Raw genomic sequence first — 20900 nt, forward strand, 5'->3', positions numbered from 1 at the left:
GCCATTGGACATCAAGTATCTGAAAGTCCTAGATTTGGTCCTCAGCCTGATGCCCAGACCCCACCCCAAACCAATTAAATCAGAATTTCTGGGGGCTGGTCCCAGGCATTGGGATTTTAAAAAAATCTCCAGAAGATGTGAATGTTCAGTCAGGTTGAGATTCACTAATTTACAAAATAAATCCTAAGAGTTGTGTTGATTTATCAAATATGTAGGCAAGTAGAAAAGGCGGAAATGCTGTGCAAGGACATTGCCAAAATGAGCTGGCTGTGAAGAAATGACCTTGGGGATCATATTCACCAGCTATGAATCTAAGCGCAAAACAGTAAGAAGTGTGACTCATATTCTAGAATTGACCGTGACATATTTGGATAGATAGCACTTCACAATTTTTTCAGTTCAATTATTTCTTTATTCCAAAACACTTAGCTAACCCTTACCATATGTCGGTATGCTAGGTGCTGTCGGTACATATATGAGTAAGATATTTGATGTCTTACCACCCAAAAACTCCCTGTCCAGTGAAGAGACAATTTCTAAGTAATCACAATCATGTGAAAGGACTATACAGAGCTGGGTACACATTGCCTGGTTGGGGAGTGATGTCAGACAAAATAGCAGAGAATAGCTCGATGTGAAGAATGAACAGGAGTTAGCAATTCACTGAGACAGAAAGATTTTTAATGTGCTTGGAGCAAAGGATATGAGAAGCATGGCATCCAAAATGAGGCTAGAAAACTGGGTTAGCTACTGAAGGTGAAGAGGTCTCTCCCTCCTTGTACTAACTAGCCACAACCCACCCTCTGACATTCTCTGTGTAGCTGGAAAGCTTTGTTTTCACAAGTCTCCACAGGTTGAAAAGATCACCTTATGTGATAGTCATTGGAATAAGACAAAAGGCATGAATCAGGAACTCAAAGTTATGAGAGTAACCGAGAGACAGGAGAGGATGTAGAGTCTATTATGGTTCTTGAGGACCAGCTAAAGCACAGCTGTAATATTGAAGATGTGTATCGCCGGGTAGCCAGCCTCTAAGATGGTGTCCAATGATCCCTGCCTCCTAGTATTCACACTCTTATGAAATACTCTCTCTTGAGAGTGTGCGCTGGACTGACTGACTTTCTTCTAAAGAACAGAATAAGATAGAAGTGTCATTTCTGATATTAGGTTATTAAGAGAGACTGTGGTTTCCATCTTGAGTTTTTTCTCTCTCTCTCTCCCTCCACCTTTCTCTCTTTCTCTCTCGAATTGCTCATCCTGGGAGGAAAGCAACTACCATGTTTTCAGGCAGCCTTGTGCTGGGGCCCTTGTGGTGAGGGATCAAAGCCTGCCAGCAGCCATGTGAGTGAGCTTGGAAGCTCCCTCAAGTCAATCTTTCAAGTCAAAGATTGACTCCTCAGTCAATCTTTCATCTGAGACTGCATCCATGGCTGACACCTTGGCTGCAACTCAATGAGAGACCTTGAACCAGAGGAACTCAGTTAAGCTGTGTCCAGTTTCTTGACCCACAAAAACTATTAGATAATAAATATTTGTTGTTTTAAGCAGCTATGTTTTGGGATAATTTGTTATGCAGCAATAGATAATGAATAGTCACCATTCATTCAGGGTTTCTGCATATTCCACATCCTCTATGAAGACCTCACAGGTTGGCTCCAGAGAGCTATTATGATTAATAATCATTATTGCCTCTTGAGAAATAAGTTTTATTTTATGCCTGAAATCTGTAAAACTTAGGATGAAGAAGTAAGAGATTTAAAGTCTGTTCTGATGCTATCAGCTTAAGAGGCAAGATGGTGGAGATTACAGTTGTTGGCAGCATTGAGACCATGGTCCCATGGCGCTCTTTTCCACCTGAGAGTGATCCCCAGCTTCCTCTCTCTTCCCATCACCCCCACACCACCAGAGTGTAACGTTCAAGGCGTGTAATCTCCAGCACTCAGGGTGGCATCTTAGAGCCTTACTGCAGATCTGCTGCCAAGCATAGGCCTTTGTCCATTGGGCTACCCTCTTTCATTTCTATCTATTTTACCACAATAGAAATTTAGGCTGATCTGGACTTTGTGTGTTTATGCAACCTTTCTGGCACACTTTTCCTTATATTTTTACATGGTGTGACTTTTTTCTTCAAATGTTCCTGAGAAAATGTCTCACATGGTGATCTAAAACCCTGCCCAGTCTTCGTCTGGCATAGAAACCAATTTGAAGGGCTGAAATCTACAATGAAGACTATTAGCTAAGTCAAAACATGTCAGTCTTTGACACATTGATTTATTTGTTTAATTAAACATCTGACAAAGTATGGTAAAGAACATAATACTATAATATTGTAGAATCCTTCTAAATAGACAGTTGAGCATGTGTTCAGAACCTAACCCATTTCTTCTTAATTTGGTAACACAGGAGAAGAAAACCTCCTGGCAATTTTACGACGAAGGTGGTGGAAGTACATGATCCTGGGACTCATAGACCTGGAAGCAAATTACCTGGTGGTCAAGGCTTACCAGTACACGACTCTGACTAGTATCCAGGTACTGACGGCTCTTCTTTCCTTCTCAACTTCCTCAATTTCCAGATGTAGTTTACTTTCAGTTTAGTCACTTGGGAATCCAAATACTACTCTAAAAGTTTTGCAACAAAAGGAAATAGGCTGTGTAAAAATTAACTTGAACTGTATTTCTACGTTTTATTAATTTTTCTTAATTCAAGTGTAATTGGACATCTGTTTCCTCTTCGTTCTTAATACACCACAGTAACCATTGACAATGTAGGAAAATAATTTGTAGCTATGAATACTGGTAACTAATCATATGTCAGTAGGAGAATTATTAATAAGCATAAAAAGAAATCTATTTTAATTGCAACTTATGACATTTTAGAATATGTTAATGGACTTTGATAAAGTAATCAAAGTGCTTAATAATCTTTTAGCTTCATTTAGTGTGGAGATTTAGCAACCTGAAGGGACAGAAGGTTTCCTAAAGGGACAAGATTTAAATTCCTGTAATGTGTTATGCATGAAGGTAGCCACTGTGTCCTCCCTCCCCCTCTCTCTTTTTCTTTCACGTACATGTGTATGTGCACACATATGTATACACACACACACACACACACGCACAGAATTGTAAGTTTAACTTAGGTTTTCGCAATTTTCACCAGATACCACTTATATTTCTCATTACACTATAAATAATAAACTTGACTATTTTCGTTTCACCTTATTTCTCTTTTTACGGCAATATTATGAATTATAATCATTCCAAAGCTCCAAGATGAAAACAAAGCATTGTTCACATATTAGATTTTACTTAGACTTGATACTTCAACAATATTCCTATCACCCTAATAATTTTCTTAGAAACAACAACAACAAAAATGGAGAAACACACAAGCAAACAAACCACCTGAATAAATTTAGATTATATAGATTGAATGGGAAGCTATCTAAACCAGATTTAGAGAAGGCTCCATGCTTCTTCCTGCAAGCCCAGTGAGCAACAGAAAGGATGCTTGCCTACAACCTTGGAGGAAAAGTCCAGAGCTGTATTCCGATTGGACCACACTGATGGCAGGGAATGCTGTCAGCTAACTGGCTTAGACCTGAACTCTCTGAGCCGATACAGGATGAGATTTCTCTGATTGGTTTAGACAAATGTTTCTCAATAGTAGTACTACTGGCATTTGGGGTGGGACAATTTTTCATGATGTGGGTCCCTTTCCTACTTTATCCATCATTTAATATTCCTAACCCATGCCCACTAAATGCCAATAGCATCTTTTTCAGCCTTTGTAACAACCAGAAGTGTCCCCATGGATTTCCAAATGCCCTCTTGCAGACAGGTACCATCTCTGGTTGAGAATCGCTGGCTCCCCAGTCAGCACTCACTCCTGGAGTCAGGGTGGGATCAATCCCACCTGATCATGTACCTGTCACCCACTGAGGGAGAGGTGACACGGTGGATGGATGCTGGGAAGACAAACGCAATCCTCTACACCCAGCTTAGCTCCCACCTCACTTTAATAAGCCCGACAATGACAACAGATACTCTCTTTCCTGTACTCCCATGACACTGTTTTTTAGCTCTGTCTCCACAAGCTGTCTTACCTAAGAATGATGTTTGAATCTTCCCATCTATTCCCCCAAACTGTGAACTCTTTCACAACAAGGCTGATTTCTTGTTCACCTTTGAATCTCTAGTACCTCATAGAAAACCCAGCACATACTAGGTACTGAATCACTGTTTAAAGAAGTTAATTAAATTGCATTGATTTCCAGTATTTTGGGGCACAGAAATTCCCGGCAGTTCTATACCTAAATGTAGAGCCCTCCAGAATGTCTATACAGATTTGGTAGGAGAAGGAAGAGAGGAATGTGGGCTTCATGGCAGAATTGGGCCCATTAGCCCAAAGTCAAAAATTATAAACAGGCCTAGGGGAGAATGAAGAGGAGACCTCTCCCTTTGGAATACGGTTGACTTTTGTTTTTTCTGTTAAACATAGAAAAGTCACAACCGGGCCGGCCCTGTGGCTTAGCGGTTAAGTGCGCGCGCTCCGCTGCTGGCAGCCCGGGTTTGGATCCCCGGCGCGCACCGACGCACTGCTTGTCCGGCCATGCTGAGGCCGCGTCCCACATACAGCAACTAGAAGGATGTGCAACTATGACATAAAACTATCTACTGGGGCTTTGGGGGAAAAAAATAAATAAATAAAATTATATTAAAAAAAAAAAAAGAAAAGTCACAACCCATTGCTGGTTTCTTAAGTTCTATGGGGTTTTTTTTTTTTTTTTTTACTTTTTAAAATTTTTAAATTTTCTTTTTTTTTTTGTGGACAATTTATTCTTAACAACTGGTCCCCTGGCCCTCAGGTGTTTAGTTCAACTCGTGTTATACACCACCATCCTAATCCATCCTGCCACCTCTCTCAAATTAGCTGCTTGACACACTATTTCATGCTGCATTCTATGAAAAAGTTTAATTCTGTAGTAAGAAAAATAATAATTCCACTGAAATGTCAATTGGTCTTCATTGTTATTTACTGAGCAAGGAACAGGAGGAAGTAAAAAAGCAAGTTGAATCTAACGGTTCTGGAACCGTTTTGCCACCTGCAACAAATAAACCTGTTAAATAATAATAAATGGTCAGAACAGAAGGCATTTGCTCTGGGAACCATGTCTGTACTGTTCAGTAATTTAATTCTGTTTATTCATTGCAAATCAGCGAAATAAACAAAGACCAGTGATGATTTTCCCGTGTTTCTATAAATATTAGTTGCGCACAAAACATGTGCTCAGCCTTGAGCTTTTGCTGATATTAATCAATAACGGAAAACACATTAATAAGGCATCTGAGAAATGCACTAGTTATTGCCGGTAATATAAAGAGAGATGAATAAGCTTTGCCCTCCAGGAGCTTATGAACTAAGGGGATAAGAAGCACAGTCTATTGATTGCAACACCTAGTATAGGAAGAGAGCAGACACCTAGATGCTACAGTTTTCAAAGACAGAGATGATGTTTATTTCCAAAGGCAAAAAAGTATCCATTCAGATAAGATTAGATAAAATGTAGAGAGGATAAAATGTGGGTATAGCTTTGCACATGCAATGAAGTGCATGACAGAAGCATGGAGGCAGGAGATGCAAGGAATATGATTGGAGAACAATTATTTCAGTTTGATTTATCCAGTCACTTAAAAAATAATTACTGAATACTTCCATGTTCAAGACAGTGTATTAGGTGGTGAACACACTTGTGAGCAAAAATAGATACTGTCCGTATTTTCATGGAGCTTCCAGTCAAATGGGGAAGGCAGCCTTTTGTCAATTCGCCAAATGAATGGATGTATAATTATAATCAAGGATAAGTGTTCTAAAGGAAAGCAACACAGTTCTATGAGAACATTTGTCAAAACAACCTGACTTAAACTGGGGGGTTGAGGAAGATTTTCCTAGAGAACTGATGGTGGAGCTAAGATCTTAAAGAGGAGTGGGAGATTGGTTGACAGGGAAAGAGGTCCAAGCAAAGACGACAACATGCTCAAGGCCCGGTGGTAGGAAGGACCATGGCAAAGATGAGGCTGTGGACAAGGCCACGTGGCTGGGCACGGAGAGTGAGGAGAAGAGTGGTACAAGATGGCCTGGAGAAGGAGGCTGGGGCCAGACTCCAGGAGTCTTGACGACCAGGTCAAGGCTTTGAGTCTTTAGGCTAAGTGCCATGGGAAGCCAAATTTGAGTTTTAAAGACAACTCAGGCTCTGGTGTAGAGAACAGATTGAAACAATCTCATAAAGCAGCAGAGGAAGATGGAGCTGAAAAGTTAAGTTGGGGCCATATTGCAGGAGGCCTTCAACACCAGGATGAAGAGCATGACTTAATTTTGTCAGTAAAAGAGAGCCGTGAAGGTTTCTGAGGAAAGAAATGATAGCCCTTTTTCAAAGCACTTTTGTTTTAACAAGACAGTCTTCATTAAGTCTTGGCAGAGCACCAAATACCGTTGTTTCCTGATTCTCTTAAAAACAGAGATGTAAAGCAAAAAGACATGAAGCGCGCCTCCTTGGTTTATCTTCCTGCCCTTTCAGTTCATTCATCAAACTTACGGTTAAATGTCACAAACAACTGATACATGAAGCTTGAGAGGAAAAATATATTTTTGAAATAATTATAGACTCACAGGGAATTGCAAAAATATGTAGAGTTCCTTGAACTGTTCACACAGCTTTCCCCACTGGTGACATTTTATATGACTTGAGTATAATGTCAAAACCAGGATATTGACACTGGTACAATACTGTTAACTAGACTACAGTCATCCTCCCTTATCCGTGGGGAGACCCCCAGTGGATGCCTGAAACTACAGACAGTACCGAATGGTATATGTACTATATTTTTTCCTTTACATACATTCCTATGATAAAGTTTAACTTATAAATTAGGCACAGTAAGAGACTAATAACAATAACAAATAATAAAATAGAACAATTATAACAATATACTGCAATGAAAGTTACCATAGATCTTAGCAACTTCAGCATACAATTTTTTTTCTTTCCTCATTAAGTCAAGAACTTTCACCTTTCCACTTAAAGGAAGCACTTTACGGCTTCTCTTTGGCATATCCAAATTGCCAGCATCACTATTCTTGCACTTTGGGGCCATTATTAAGTAAAATAAGGGTTACTTGAAAACAAGCACTGCGATACCTCCACGGTTGATCTGATAACCGAGACAGCTACTAAGTGGCTAATGGGCAGGTAGTGTATACAGCGTGGATACGCTGGACAAAGGATGATTTGTGTCCCAGGCCCGATGGAGCAGGATGGCAAGAGATTGCATCATGTTACTCAGAATGGCACACAATTTAAAACTTATGAATCGTTTATTTCTGGAATTTTCCATTTAATATTTTTGAATCGTGGTTGACCATGGGTAACTGAAACCATGGAAAGTGAAATCGTGGATAAGGGGGCACTACTGTCCAGACCTTATTCAGTTTTCATCCCTCTTTCCTTCCCTCGTGTGTGTGTGTGTGTGTGTGTGTGTGTGTGTACTTCAATGCAATTTGACCCCATGTATAGGTTTGTATAACCACTATCACAATCAGAATACAGAGCTGTCCCATCATCACAAAGGAACTTCCTCATGCTACCCTTAAGAAGTCACATCCATTCCACCATCCCTATCCCTGTCGTCTGGCAACCACTGATCTGTTCTCCATTTATATAATTTTTTCAGCTGGAGAATGCTATATAAAATGGAATCATACAATATTTAACCTTCTGAGATTGGCTTTTTTCACTAAGCATAATGTCCTTAAGTCTATCCAAATTGTTGCATATATCAATAGTTTGTTGCTTTTTATTGCTGAGTAGTATTCCATGGTATAGATATACCAGAATTTGTTTATCCATTCACCTGTTGAAGGACGTTTGGGTTGTTTCCAGCTTTGGGCTTTTACAAATAGAGCTGCCATGAACATTCATGTGCAGGTTTTTGTGTTAACATAAGATTCCATTTCTCTGAGGGAAATGCTCAAAAGTGCAATTGCTGGATCACATGGAAAGTGCCTGGTTTTAGAAGCTGTCAAACAACTTTGCAGCGGCTGTACCATTTTATATTCCCACCAGCAATGAATTAGAGATCCAGTTGCTCTCCATCCTCACCAGCATTTGTATTACTGCTTTTTTTATTTTAGCCATTCTGAAAGGTGCATAGTGATATTTCATTGTGGTTTTAACTTGCAATTCCCTAGTGGCTAATAATGTCGAATATCTTTTGGAAAAAAAACATTTTTTAATTTTGTCTTTATAGGCGGAAGCCAAAGAAAGTTAACAATGGCAAAAGAGATAACATTTATTAAGGAAAAAGATGATGAAAGAGAGACATGGAATTGAAGAAAGCCAGCTGTTTCCTTTATTAAAAAGGAAAAGATTTATAAGGATTTGTAAAGATTGTATTCTAAAGACACATTTGTGAGTTTGTATCTCTTGTAGAGAATGAATAGATTGTGCCTATGACTTTGAGACAGATTAGCAATGACATTTGGATAAATTCTAAAAGCTATGCTATTTTTATAACTGTGCTATATGAACCGTTTCAGTAGAAATATCAGCTTTACGACTTCTCGCCTAAAGATTATTCATCTTTCTTCAACCATGTGGTACTAAAATGCAAACAGATGAAACTAGTGCTTCTGTGAAATAGGAAGAAAGCAGGCCTCTTCGAACATGATATCTGGTAATTAAAATTAACTCACATTGGAAACAATCTCCAGTACTTTTGCTGATAATCATGCTGAGGGGTCTGTACCTCTAATACATCCACTCCTGCACACAGTGCACATTTCAGAGCTCTTCCCATTCTTCAGGCAGTTTCCATCAGGAGCAAAGAAGAAGAAAGTAATCCCTCCAGCCCTGATTATTTTATTTTTGCCCCACTCCTCTGACTTCGGCATGTTAGCAGAGGTTAATACAGAATGAAAGCCAGCCTCCCCAATGTGCAGTGTGATATTCAGCCCTGAGACTAATTCTACAAGACATACACATGCAACATACATGTGTAACATACACAACATACACATGCAACAGTTTGTCTCATTGCTTTAGATAACTCTCAGGCCTTTCTGGGTCCACTCTTGCTGAATTTTTGGTAGGCTATGAATTACGTTGTATCAGATACAGAGAAAGGCTAGGTAGTTTGTACCTTGTAATGCATCTCTGGAGTCTCAAGTTTAATCTATGTGAATAGACTTGCCATACAGATGCCTTTATCGCTTTAAAAATGTCAGTATTGTGGCTGGGTGCTGGGGACACAACTGCTGATCAGACCTGAGCGCTGCTGTGGGCGATAGACAGCTACGTTAACAATTAGAATACAGTATAGTAGTGTGATGAAAAAAGTAAGCATTCAGTTTGGTGGAGACATGGGAGAGAGGTACTTCTCACCCTCAGGATTCATGAAACTGTGGTCCCAGTCAAGAGTTATGACACACAAGAGAAAGTTACTAGCAGACTTTTTGTTTGTAGCCTACCTGAATTTCCACCTCTGTGGATGAGCCCAGAGAGAGAGCTCGCCTATGCACATTAGAAGCAGATCCCATGGGCTTGAGTTTACGATTCTGAGTTCAGCTTTTAAGACCGTATTTCCTTCTTTATCCTTGCTGTTTTTACCTGTCCCTGGTGCAGGACTGTGGCAGTTTAATGACTATTCAAGAGGAAGTTTAAAATACATTTAAAGGCAAAGGCTTTCAAAAGCAAGCAAAGTTCTTACCCCTAAAGGGAACATGATATTCTGAATCTCTTTCAGATTTCTTAGATCTGAACTTCCTATTCTCATGATTATGAAAATAACTTAAATATGTAGCAGTTCAAATCTAAATATTTGATTGGGTGCTGCACAGTTTTCTGTTAGGATTTTGTCCTGATATCGAGTATAAACCCTTGCCCATCATCGGAGGAACACACTAAAACTATCTTTAGTCTCTCTTTATTCCATTACTCTGTCCATCCTGAAGCCTATCTTTAAATGTGTTCTGTAGAACTCCCTTCTACAGAAGGGAGCTGTCGTATTCTACCTCCAGTGACTCTAGTCTCCCAGATGCCATCAGGTAAAGCCATTGGAAAACAAGAGAAATGTCTCTCTGCCTTTCCTTCCACTACACTCTGTAACAGCCATGCTTTCAAGACAGGAAAACATGCCTTAGATCCTGTCTTGACTCTGTTTCTTCGTCATCACTTTCCTTATGGTAACTTTATATGATAGTTTTTTATTTACGTATTTCCTCTCCTTCAAGTCTGTAAGGTCCTTGACGGTTGAACCTGTGTACGTGATACACAATAAGCACTGAATAAATTCCTGATGTTTGAGTAAATGCATAAACAATTCATCTTTGTTTCCATCACAACATCATATACACATAGGTACCAAAAATGTATGAAATATTTGAATAAATAAGTTAATGAATGAAAGGACAAATTTCTGAAGGCCAGTTATTGGGCAAGGCAACATGAGACCATTAGTAGTTTTATCATCAGTAAGAGCATTTATTCATACAGGACCCAGTATGGAACTCTAAACATCTTTTAAGTATTTTACTATGCTCTGGGAATGTAAAGACGGTGGGAAAACTGTCCTCATTCTCAAGAAGCTCAAGTGTTGTAGGCATAGCCTAAATGCAGATTTGTTCATGTTCAAAGCAGCTATACCTTTTTTATACCCTATAATTGACCTGATCTTTATAGTGAACCTTCCCCAAATACCCTCAAGTCGGCTAAGGAGCAGCAGGTGGAGAGAAAAGGCTGATTAAATGTAAAATTTGCCAATTTCTTCCAGTTTAAAAACTTTCATGGGCTAGGTCAACTGCTTTTGGACAAATGCTCAGCCTCTCAGAATTCCTCTCTTCCGTACTCATGTCTGAGATGGCGTATGGGGCTCTAGTATGACCTTTGGCCTCATGTTGGTCCTGTGGCTGCTGTCCACCGTAGGACAGTCAGCCTGTTGTTGAGTATGCACTTGCTGAATTGCATATGGAGCCACTGCTTGGTTCTGTGCCTGGCATTTTGTAGGCCTCTGCTGATCTCTCTGCCTCAGCAATCGTCTCTCTCTCCTTGCTGATGGGCTCCCTGATTCTCATTGATGCTATGGATCTCCAGGTATCTGGCTGTGAATGCATTTGGTCTCCAGCCTTGGTGGTTCCTGCTACATGGAACCCCTGCGTCCCACCCCAGATAAGCCAGCCTGCACCTTTTTGCAGAGCGCTTGGGTTTCTGGCAGAACAGAAACTGAGGAGGATTCTGGGGATTTAGGGGGTTCTGCTAATGACACTTCACGTCCAGTTGTTCTCTAATGTGGCCTCTTCAGGTTGGTGTGGTGCTGCCCCAAAAGGAAATTAATGCTTTGCTTTCAGTTTCCTCTCAAACTACCTAGCATTCTTTCTTCCCCTGGGACTTCAATCCAGAGAGGGCACCTCTGGGCACATACGACTCAACACTGGTTTCTCCTATGTCAATTTTCTTTCCTCTTCCCACAGCCCACAGGTAGGAGAGACAAGCTCATCCTTCCTTCTTCCTCTCTAGTATGGACTTCCTTGTCTCACATCCTCCTTCCACGAGACTAAGCCTCCTGGCTCAGCCCTAAGAGGGCAACCTTCCCCATTCTAGTAGAAATTCTGATGTAGTTGGCAATCAATTCTCGACGTGTTGGAGAGAGAATTACAGAATGTAGAATCCCTTCTCTCGCCATGAACCTGACTTTCTAGACCCTTCCATGCTAAAGAAGTCAGGAAAGTCAGCTTTGTGTTTGAAAGCTGATCAGTGACCTCTTTGTTCTATTAAGGACCTCCTCTCTTTTTCCTCATGGCTCAGTTTGACAAGTAGAAGGCTGTATGAGGCATGATTTAAGAGGGAAAACTAAATTTCCAAAAAATTTTATCCAATTTTGCTGGAAGACCTATCTGTAACCAAACTACAGTGCAGTGTGAAAAGTAGTAAAATGGAGCTATACACAAAATGCTGGAGGATTACAGAGGAGGAGTGACTGAATCCACCAGGGACAAGGAGGACTCTCAAGGAGAAATTTCAGTGGGGTCTATAAACCTAGGTTTTACTGAAAACATGAATCTGACAGTAAAACAGGGCTTCTTGGTTCCCTGGTGATTGTCAGCTCCAATGGCTCATGTAGACTGACAGGTTATAAATAAATGAGATGCCCTGAATATGTTCTTCTCTCTCTCTGAGCATCAGTTTTCCCACTTATAAGTAAGAGTTTAAAAATCTGCCTCCTGCTGTAGTCATGAGCATGCAAATGTAACACTGCATTCAGGGGTCCATGTTTCCCCACCAGCCCTAGGCAAAAATAATGCAACAAACGATAACACATTATATTGTTCTGATCCTGCCATCACCTCCTATTGCAGACTCTAGCACCTTCCTCAGTGAAGTTCTTCTGTCCTTCCTACAAATAGACCTTTCACTGGTCTTCTGACATTCTCAGACTTGTCTGAGATTCATGTGACAATCAGTCTGAGATCCATGTGACAATTTGTTGGCTAAGCTGGGACATCCGCTACCTTAGCAATGCCTCCAACATGTAGTAGATGCTCAATAAATGTCAGCTCCATTTTTTTCCACTTGTTTTCCACTTCATGTATTCTTTCCATTGATAAAATTTAGAGAAAAAAAATAAAGAAGATACATGTTGCCTAAACCAGTCCATCCTCTCATATACTCTCACTCTTGGACAGCAAATTTAAGAAGAGTGATGAAAATTTTCACAGTTGCCTGCAAAGTGTTCTAGGAGAAAGAACTTGCTTGAGACACAAGGAGATTAGGAAACCCACATTTCAATTAGCTTTGCCACTGAATGATTACTGGGTTACCTCAGATAACACCATTTGCCAGTCAATAGAGGTGAAATCTCATGAAGATTAACAAGAGTGCCGCTGGCTATCAACAAAATTCTTCCAACCCTCTCTGTTCAGGAGTGAAAATATCAAAGGAAATTGTACAAGGAAATATATTAATATTCTATTTGGAATCAAGTTTCCACAGTACCAGGAACTAAACAAACCTTAAAGCCCTGGAATGCTGTTGCGTGACATGTAAAATCAGGACAACTTTCTCCTGTGATACAGGTATACTGCCTTTTCTGCAATGAGAATGTTCCTGAAATAATATTTCTAAATAAATTTTTAATGAATGATTTATAGTTTTAACACACTAGGAAACGCACAGAGTATTTCTTGTAAATTGAAAAATCATTTAGTATATGAATAATAACTCATATTTGTTTCCTTAGGTGTTCTTTCCATATGCTGAGTTTGTGAAAAGTGAAACAGTCTTATAGTCCAATATTACACCACACACAAAAATTCATATTTTTCAGAGTTAGTGGCCAAATTGCCTAGCCTGGCATATAGGGGTGACTAGGGCAGATGGGAAGACTCAGGAGGCCCAGCCTTGGATACCCCCAAGGCTTCTTTACACTTGCACAGATTAATCTGTTAACCATTGACTGCATTAGACCTCCTGAACGGGAATGCTCTCTACAGAATACAATTGGGGAGAGTGTGGTCAGATGATTGTACAAATGAACGGTTTTAATCAGTATTTTCATTCATTTAAGTACGGAATTGCAAATAGATTTAATGAGCACCTCTAGGGGTGTGTGTCTGTGTGTAAGAGACAGAGAGACAGACACAGAGAGGCAGAGAGAAACTGAGACAGAGACAGAAAGAAAGAAAGCATAGCATTAAAAACAAAAGTTTTTTTAATGGCCAGGTAAATAAAATTTTAAAACTGAAATTTTTCTTTACTTTGGAAACTTATGACTTATAAGCCTTGATAGAAACTAATTTTAATTAAATTTTTCAAAGTCAGAGTTTTCCAATTAGCTATGCTTTAAGATCTTGCCAATTAAGGCATGCTCATTGGCTGAATATGTTCATTTGGCCTTGAAGTGATTTTTATAGATATGAAATCTTTTGTTAGAAATTTAGAATCATGTTTTTATTTCAAGTCATCTCCCCTGACTTTCTCCAAGCAAAATTCTGTAAATAACATCATTGATAATTTCTCATAGTTTTCTCCAGGTAATTACTCCCTGGTTCCTGAAACATTGAAGATTATTAATAAGATGATAGAAAAAGTCAAAGATTTTCTGTGTTGGATACAGGATTTGAGGATTTTTTTAAACCAATGATCTAGTTTTGGCTTATTTTAAAAGACAATGCTATATCCTATAAAGGATTTAATTAGAGGACACAATATGAATAGATAATGGACTTGAAAACAGCTAGTTTGTAACAAAGAGCTTCCATAATTAGGCAATGTAGCATGAGAATTAAGAGTAAGCAAATTCCAAATGGTTTAATTAGAATCATCTTTCTATATAAGAATTCTCTTTACTTTTTAAATATAAATGTCCTTGAAGTAATAACAATATTTTACTATATAAGATGTAAACAAAGTGGCTTAGTAAATTGCAAAATTTATACAGTCAAATCAAATTATCCTTCAGAGTTCTTATCTTTCATTATTATACACTTATTCTAATGTGGTTATCATTGTTCAAAATATTTTAGAATTTCTCTTTTGAATTCGTTAGAGCCAATTTTAAGTCATGCAAGTTTCTTTATAATTTACACTTCCTTTGGATCCAGAAAGTATTATCTAGCTCCATCCAGCATTTTGGTTCTTTCCAAAAAATAAAACCTATTCTCAAAGAATGAGCAGTTGCATCCATTAAGTATATTCCAATGAGTGCTCTGAAGGCAATTTCAAAGAATTCAAAATGTTTTGAGCAACGAGAGCTTCATTAAAATACACCCATGACCTTCCAGAGTGACTACCTTGAATGACAACCATGTTCATATGAATGAATTCCAGTGTGTTAAAGATTAGATATGTAAACACCTGCACGTCCTGCTCAATAAGTGGCAGTTTTCTTTCCCTTAAAAAAATCCTCGTTATTTTCAAGGCACACCTTTGATTATGCATGAACATAGCTGGTGTAGTAGGCAGAATAATGGCCCTCCAAAGATGCAACATTCTAATCCCTGTAATGTGTAAATATGTTACTTTCCTAGGCAAAAGGGATTTGCAGGTGTGATTAAATTGATGAAGTTGAGATGATGAAATTATCCCAGATTATCTGAGTGACCCCATTGTAATCACAAAGGTCCTTTGCACAGAGAGGGGCAAGGGTGAGAGGTAGGAGGAGATGTGACAATTGAAACAGAGGTCAAAAAGTCAGAGAGATTTGAAGATGCTATACTTCTGGCTTTGAAGATGGAAGAAGGAGCCACAAACCAAGGAATGCAGACAGCCCCTAGAAGCCGAAAAAGGCAAGGAAAAGGATTCTCCCGTAGAGCTCCAGAAGGAACACAGGCCTGTCAACATCTTGATTTTAGGACTTCTGACCTTCAAACCTGTAGGGTAATGAACCTGTATCGTTTTAAGCCACTAAGTTTGTGGTTATTTGTTACAGCAGTCATAGGAATCTAATATAAGTGGAGACAGTATTTAATTCCTCCCCACCCCGTAGGCAGATTTGAAAGCACTGACTTTTTGAGGGCTTTCCCCAAAAAGAACCAAAAACATGGGTGCAAGAACACGCTTCTCTTGGCCACCTGTGTTCGTGTTTCCATTCTTTGAGAAAGGGATCCTGCCATGGACCTGTTCCCTTTTTGTGGTTACTAAGATGCCAATCCTCCCAGCACTGCCTAGATGGTCTCCTCGGAGGAGAACTTCGGTGCTGTCTGCCATGGATAGATGCACATGAAAACACTACCAAGCCATGACTGGTTGTGTTTACAGAAATGCTCATTTTCACTCAATCACTACACAAAATTGGCCTGTAATAAATAATTAAAGAAGGAGGGTGTCTTTGCAGTCAAAAAAAAAAGAAAAAACACCCATAGCCTGCTTCCCTTGGCAATGCATCTGAAGGGATGTTTGTTCATAAATCATAAATCAGTAGAACCCTGTGAGCTGCTTAAGACTGAAGGGTACAGTCTTAAAACTGCGAGACTTTTTAATACTCAGACAATAAGAATTCATAAAAACAACAACATATGAGAAAATAGCAGGAGTTATTTCTGACCCTTTTCTTCCTGTCTTCTCTCTTGTTTATATCTTCAGGGTTAGGGACCATTTCTGACTCAAGAGCCTTTGAACAGGAAGACAGTGTGGCTGAGCATTCCTTGGGGCCATCAAGTAGGGGGTTGTATCATCAGTTTAGGAGCTGTGACACCATCTGGACCAGAGAATGATGACAGGAACTAGCAATTACACAGGACACTCACCTTCAGCTCCTCATGGCCAAAATCATCTCAATAAGCAGTTTTAGGCAGTATCAGTTACCTTGATGACAACAAATTTCCCCAAATGGTCCAAAGAAATAGAAATTATTCATTCACAGTTTATTCGTCATTCAGCATTTACTATCTGCCAGGCAATGAGATAAGCACCTCTGGGCTTTATTCAGATGTCACCTTGTCAGTGAGTTCTTCCCTGACCTCCCTGTTTAAAATTACAAACTCCTGTCCCATTCAGCACTTCCTACCCTCTTCCCTGCTTTATTTTTCTCCATAGTCCTTATCATCATTGAGACAATAAATATTTTACTTGTCTGTCTCTTCCTATATAAGATTACAAATTCCCATAAGGGGGGAATTTTTTATTACCTAGATTTTTTATTTCCTAGGATAGTGCCTGGCACCTAGTAGATGCTCCATAAATACGTTTGAAGGAATTAATAAAATACTTAAGGGGCCCTACTATGTACCAAGTTCCATCCTAGTTGCAGAAGATAAAACTGTGTGCAAGAGAGAAAAATTCCTTTCCTTATGGAAGGTGATTATGTTTTAGCATGATAAGTACAATTCAATAATACAGAAGAGAATGAAGGGGTAGCTGGTGACAGATCATAAAGCGACTTATAAGCCACAACTTAGGGAATTTGGGCTTAATCTTGAGAGTTTCTAGTGTAGGAACAACATGATGAGATTTGCAGTTTAAGAAGATCATACACATGATCCAATGAGGAAGAAGCAGAGAGGATGGGACAAGTGAAAAGCTTCTAAAGAAATTTAGGCAGCTAAAAAAGTAGCACTTGGTGACTTATTTGATGTATGGGTGAAGAAGAAGGATCAATCCATGTTTTATTCACTCATGTATGTGCTCAGTAAATATTTATCAAGCATATATTATATACACTTTTCCATGGCTGTTAGACATGTAGGATGAAGATAGTGCTCTTGTCTTCATGAAGCTTCCCTTTTAAGTCATACTTAGTTTTTATTCTCCGTCTCTCCCACTAGGACATGAGGGAGTGAGATATACAAAGACATGAGGAAGAGAGTTCTATGCAAGGGGACAGTATGAAGGTGAAGGCCCTGAGATGGCATGTTTATGAAACAGAAAGAGTGAATGAAGTTACTAGTAGTAAGAGATGACATTGAAGAAGTGGGTAGGGGCCAGGTTATATAAGGCTGTGTAAGTCGAAGAAAAGAGTTTGGATCTGTTCTGAGGAAAATCATTACAATGTTTAGAGCAGGAGATTGATGGGACCTCATTTGTATTTTCAGATCCCTGTGACTGTGGCTGCTCATGCAGAAGTGATTATATAGGAGCCAGGGTGGACATGGTTAGACAGTTAGGAGGCCACTAACTGAAAGTTGATGGTGACTTGAAGCCAAGTGCTGACTGTGGAGGTGGCTAGAGGTGGTTGGGTGCATTTATAAGATAAAGCCAACAGGATTTTCTGAGTGTTTGTATGGGAGAATGGGGGAACTTTGAGAGAAAAAGAAGAGTCAAGAATGATTCCTTACTGATTGGCCTGAGCCACTGGGTTGTGCCATGTGGTAAAGTGAGGAAAACTGGAGAAGAGCAGATGTGGAGCAGAAAATCAAGAGTCCTGCTTTGGCCATGTGGGTTTGAGCTTCCTGTTAGACATCCAGGCAGAGGCTGGCATAGGTGGCTGGGTATATGTATCTGGAGTTGAGGAGAGAGGTGGGAACTGCAATTATGGATTTGGAAGTCATTTTGGTAAAGATAGTGCTGAAAGTCATGATCTGATTAGATCACCGGTGGAGTGAGTATAAATGGAAAAGAGAAGAAAGCTGAAAGCTGAGCCCTGGGGCACACCACCATTCAGAGACTGGGGGAAGTAGGCTGAGGAGGAGAGCCCAGTGTGGTAAGAGGAAAACCAGAAGAATGTGGCATGTCCTGGAAGCAAGTCAAGAAAGTGCTTCAAGAGGGAAGGAGTGACCCCTAGATGTCAGATACACAGGGTTCAGATCTGAGCAACTAGGCTGCTAATGGTCTCCTTTACCAAGGGAAGAATCACATGAGGAAGAACAATCAGGGCACAAAGATATGAGTTATGTTTGAGTCATGCTGAGCTGGAGGCATTTTTGGTACATCCACACCAGCTCAGCAGGTGGTTATATGACTCTAGAGTTTACGAGATTGATCCAGATTTGAGATGTAGATTTGGAAGTCATCAGCACAGAGATGACTTTTAAAGTTGGAAAAGTAGGTGAAATCTTTCAGGGTAAATGTGGAGAGTTGAGAAGAGACACTATATATGGCAAAGTTCTGAGAGCACAGCATTTGAGCGTTGAGAGTAGATCCAGGAGCCCACAGACCAGGAACCCATAAAGGAGTCTGTGAAGGAGACACAAGAGATGAAATGAAGGGCAGAGGGGGAGGAGTCTTGGCAGGTAAGAGAGCCAAAAGAAGGAGGGATAGTCAGATGCTGCGCTGAGTAAAGGAAGGACTAAAATGTCTCTCTGCTGGGTTCAAAAACAGGGGATGTATTTTTGAGCAACTTTGGTGGTGTTTGGGGAACAGAAGCCAAATTGCACTGAGTTGAGGGGTTAAATGGATGTTGAAAGATGGAGACAGTGGCTGGATGCAACTCTTTTCAAGAAGTTTGGCAGGAAAGGAAGTAAGAGATGGGTGACAGCCAACGGGTGGCATATGTAGAATGTGAAAATGAGAAAGCTAAGGACTGAACCCTCAGACACACCAACTTTGAGAGACAAAAAGAACAAAATAAGTCCACAAAAAGACAGAAGGAAGTGCCAGAAAGGCAGGAGGAAAAAAAGACAGAGAAATCAGGAGAGGAGAGAGTTCAAGGATAGAGTGGTTAATAATGCCAAATGCTGTAGACAGGTTTAGTCACAAGTGGCCGTGCAATGTAGCTTTGGTGATCACGGTGAAGGGAGTCGTCAGTATTGATGTAGCTTTAGGAATGCATGGGGCCAAGATACCAGAGGCAGATTAATCTTTCAGGAAGCCTGGCAGTGAGGAGGGAAAGATAAATAACTGCAAGCAGTTGGGCATCAAAGGTGAGATCCGGGTGTGCCTATATGGCGAAAGAAAGCAGCCAGCAAAGAGGGAATGATGAAGATCCAGGAGGGATGCGGGATAGCCTCTGGAGCAAGGGTCCTTGGGGAGCAGGAGGAGTCCCAAAGAATAGAGGGCAGAATTGCCTTCAGTGCCGGGCAAGTCTTTAGGGAAAGAAACTGGCGGTGATTTGGAGGAAAGAAACGTGTATTCGTTGACAACTGTCCACTGGACCTGGATGTAGAGTGTTTTGTTCGCTCTGGTATTCCCTGCACCTGTCGCAATGCTGAGCACGCAGTAGGCATTCAATAAATATCTGCTGACTGAATAAATAAATGACAAGTACAAGGTGATGAAAATCTGCTTTTGCCTTTTTTTAATAAACCCTGGAATAGTTGAGTGAGACCTAGATATACACTCCCAAAAGTACAAGATGTTTTCCTCTAGGTTTCGAAATTGTCCCTCTCTGCTGTTTTAGTGCTGGGAGGAATCAAAAGTAATACAAAATTAATGTAGAATTAATATTTTATGAGAAAACGTTCATTTCTTTCAATATGTACTTTGAAATGTGTACTTTCTTTAATGTTATTGTTAATGTTCTTATGTTCATGAATTCTATACGTAAGAACTACAAGTTAGAAGTGCTTGGCTGACTTAAGGCAACCACTTCTCCAAGAACACTCAAGATAGCCACACAGTATCAGAGACCATCACTAAAAACAAATGATTCTAATTCTTTTTTCTTCCACAAAAATGTTGGATATGCAAGACAACAACATTACAACTAGGTTTGTGATTGTCTTCCTGGGCAGAAGTATTATATCACAGAGTGGATCTTGATGAATGGATGTTCACTGAATGGATGAACATCCAATGAATGGATGCAAAATACAACTATACTTTATGCTGTAATGATTGGAAAAGCAGCAGTTTCCACCCTGGTGGTATGTTTCTAATCCCCATCCACTTTTCCTTATAACCTATACCTGCTTTAATATAAAAAATGCAGACAACCAGTGATTACTTTTTCAATACCCTCAGAGTCTGCTCTCTCTCAGAGTGCTCGCAGTATAAGAGAGAGCACACAGCCTGCTAGATTGAGTTGAGGCTGACCCAGCCTAGACTACTGTTATTATAACTGTTTATAATCACATAATTTTTACTCCACCTGGACCTTGAATGCCTAAACTGACTTGGTATAATGAGAAGGGCAGACCTGAGATCACATCTAGCTCTGACACTGTGACTTCAAGTTAGTTACCTATTACCTTTAGTACTCTTGTTTTCTCATCTGTAAAATGGGAAAAATAAGAACCTAGCATTGCACCTGGTATATGGTAGACACTCAGTAAATGTTAATCCTTGCTGTCTACTTTTGGAATCCAGTTTGCTGATAATCAGAGCTTGTTCTTAAACCCGATAAGAGCTCCAATGATGCTCACCTAGAAGGAATTTGTCCTCTGGGACTGCTCTGCTCTCATCCGAGGCCAATTTCCCTGCAGTGGAGCTAGAGAGCATGTGTCTTAATGATCCGTATCTTCCGGTGGTCACCTAG

At 39.9% G+C, this 20900-nt stretch overlaps 1 protein-coding gene across 2 annotated transcripts in view; it reads left to right on the forward strand.

Moving 5' to 3' along the window:
• SLC35F1 (solute carrier family 35 member F1) overlaps window positions 1-20900 on the forward strand; it is a 385894-nt gene that overhangs the window by 296291 nt on the left and 68703 nt on the right. For both annotated transcript variants that reach the window (XM_004422261.3, XM_087444034.1), the window contains exon 3: window positions 2404-2531. In XM_004422261.3, the coding sequence (XP_004422318.1) occupies window positions 2404-2531 (128 nt within the window). The remainder of the gene's footprint in view (window positions 1-2403; window positions 2532-20900) is intronic.

Source organism: Ceratotherium simum, chromosome 19, assembly GCF_057802395.1.
Source record: "Ceratotherium simum simum isolate JZ-2026a chromosome 19, ASM5780239v1, whole genome shotgun sequence".
NCBI classification, from domain to species: Eukaryota; Metazoa; Chordata; class Mammalia; order Perissodactyla; family Rhinocerotidae; genus Ceratotherium; species Ceratotherium simum.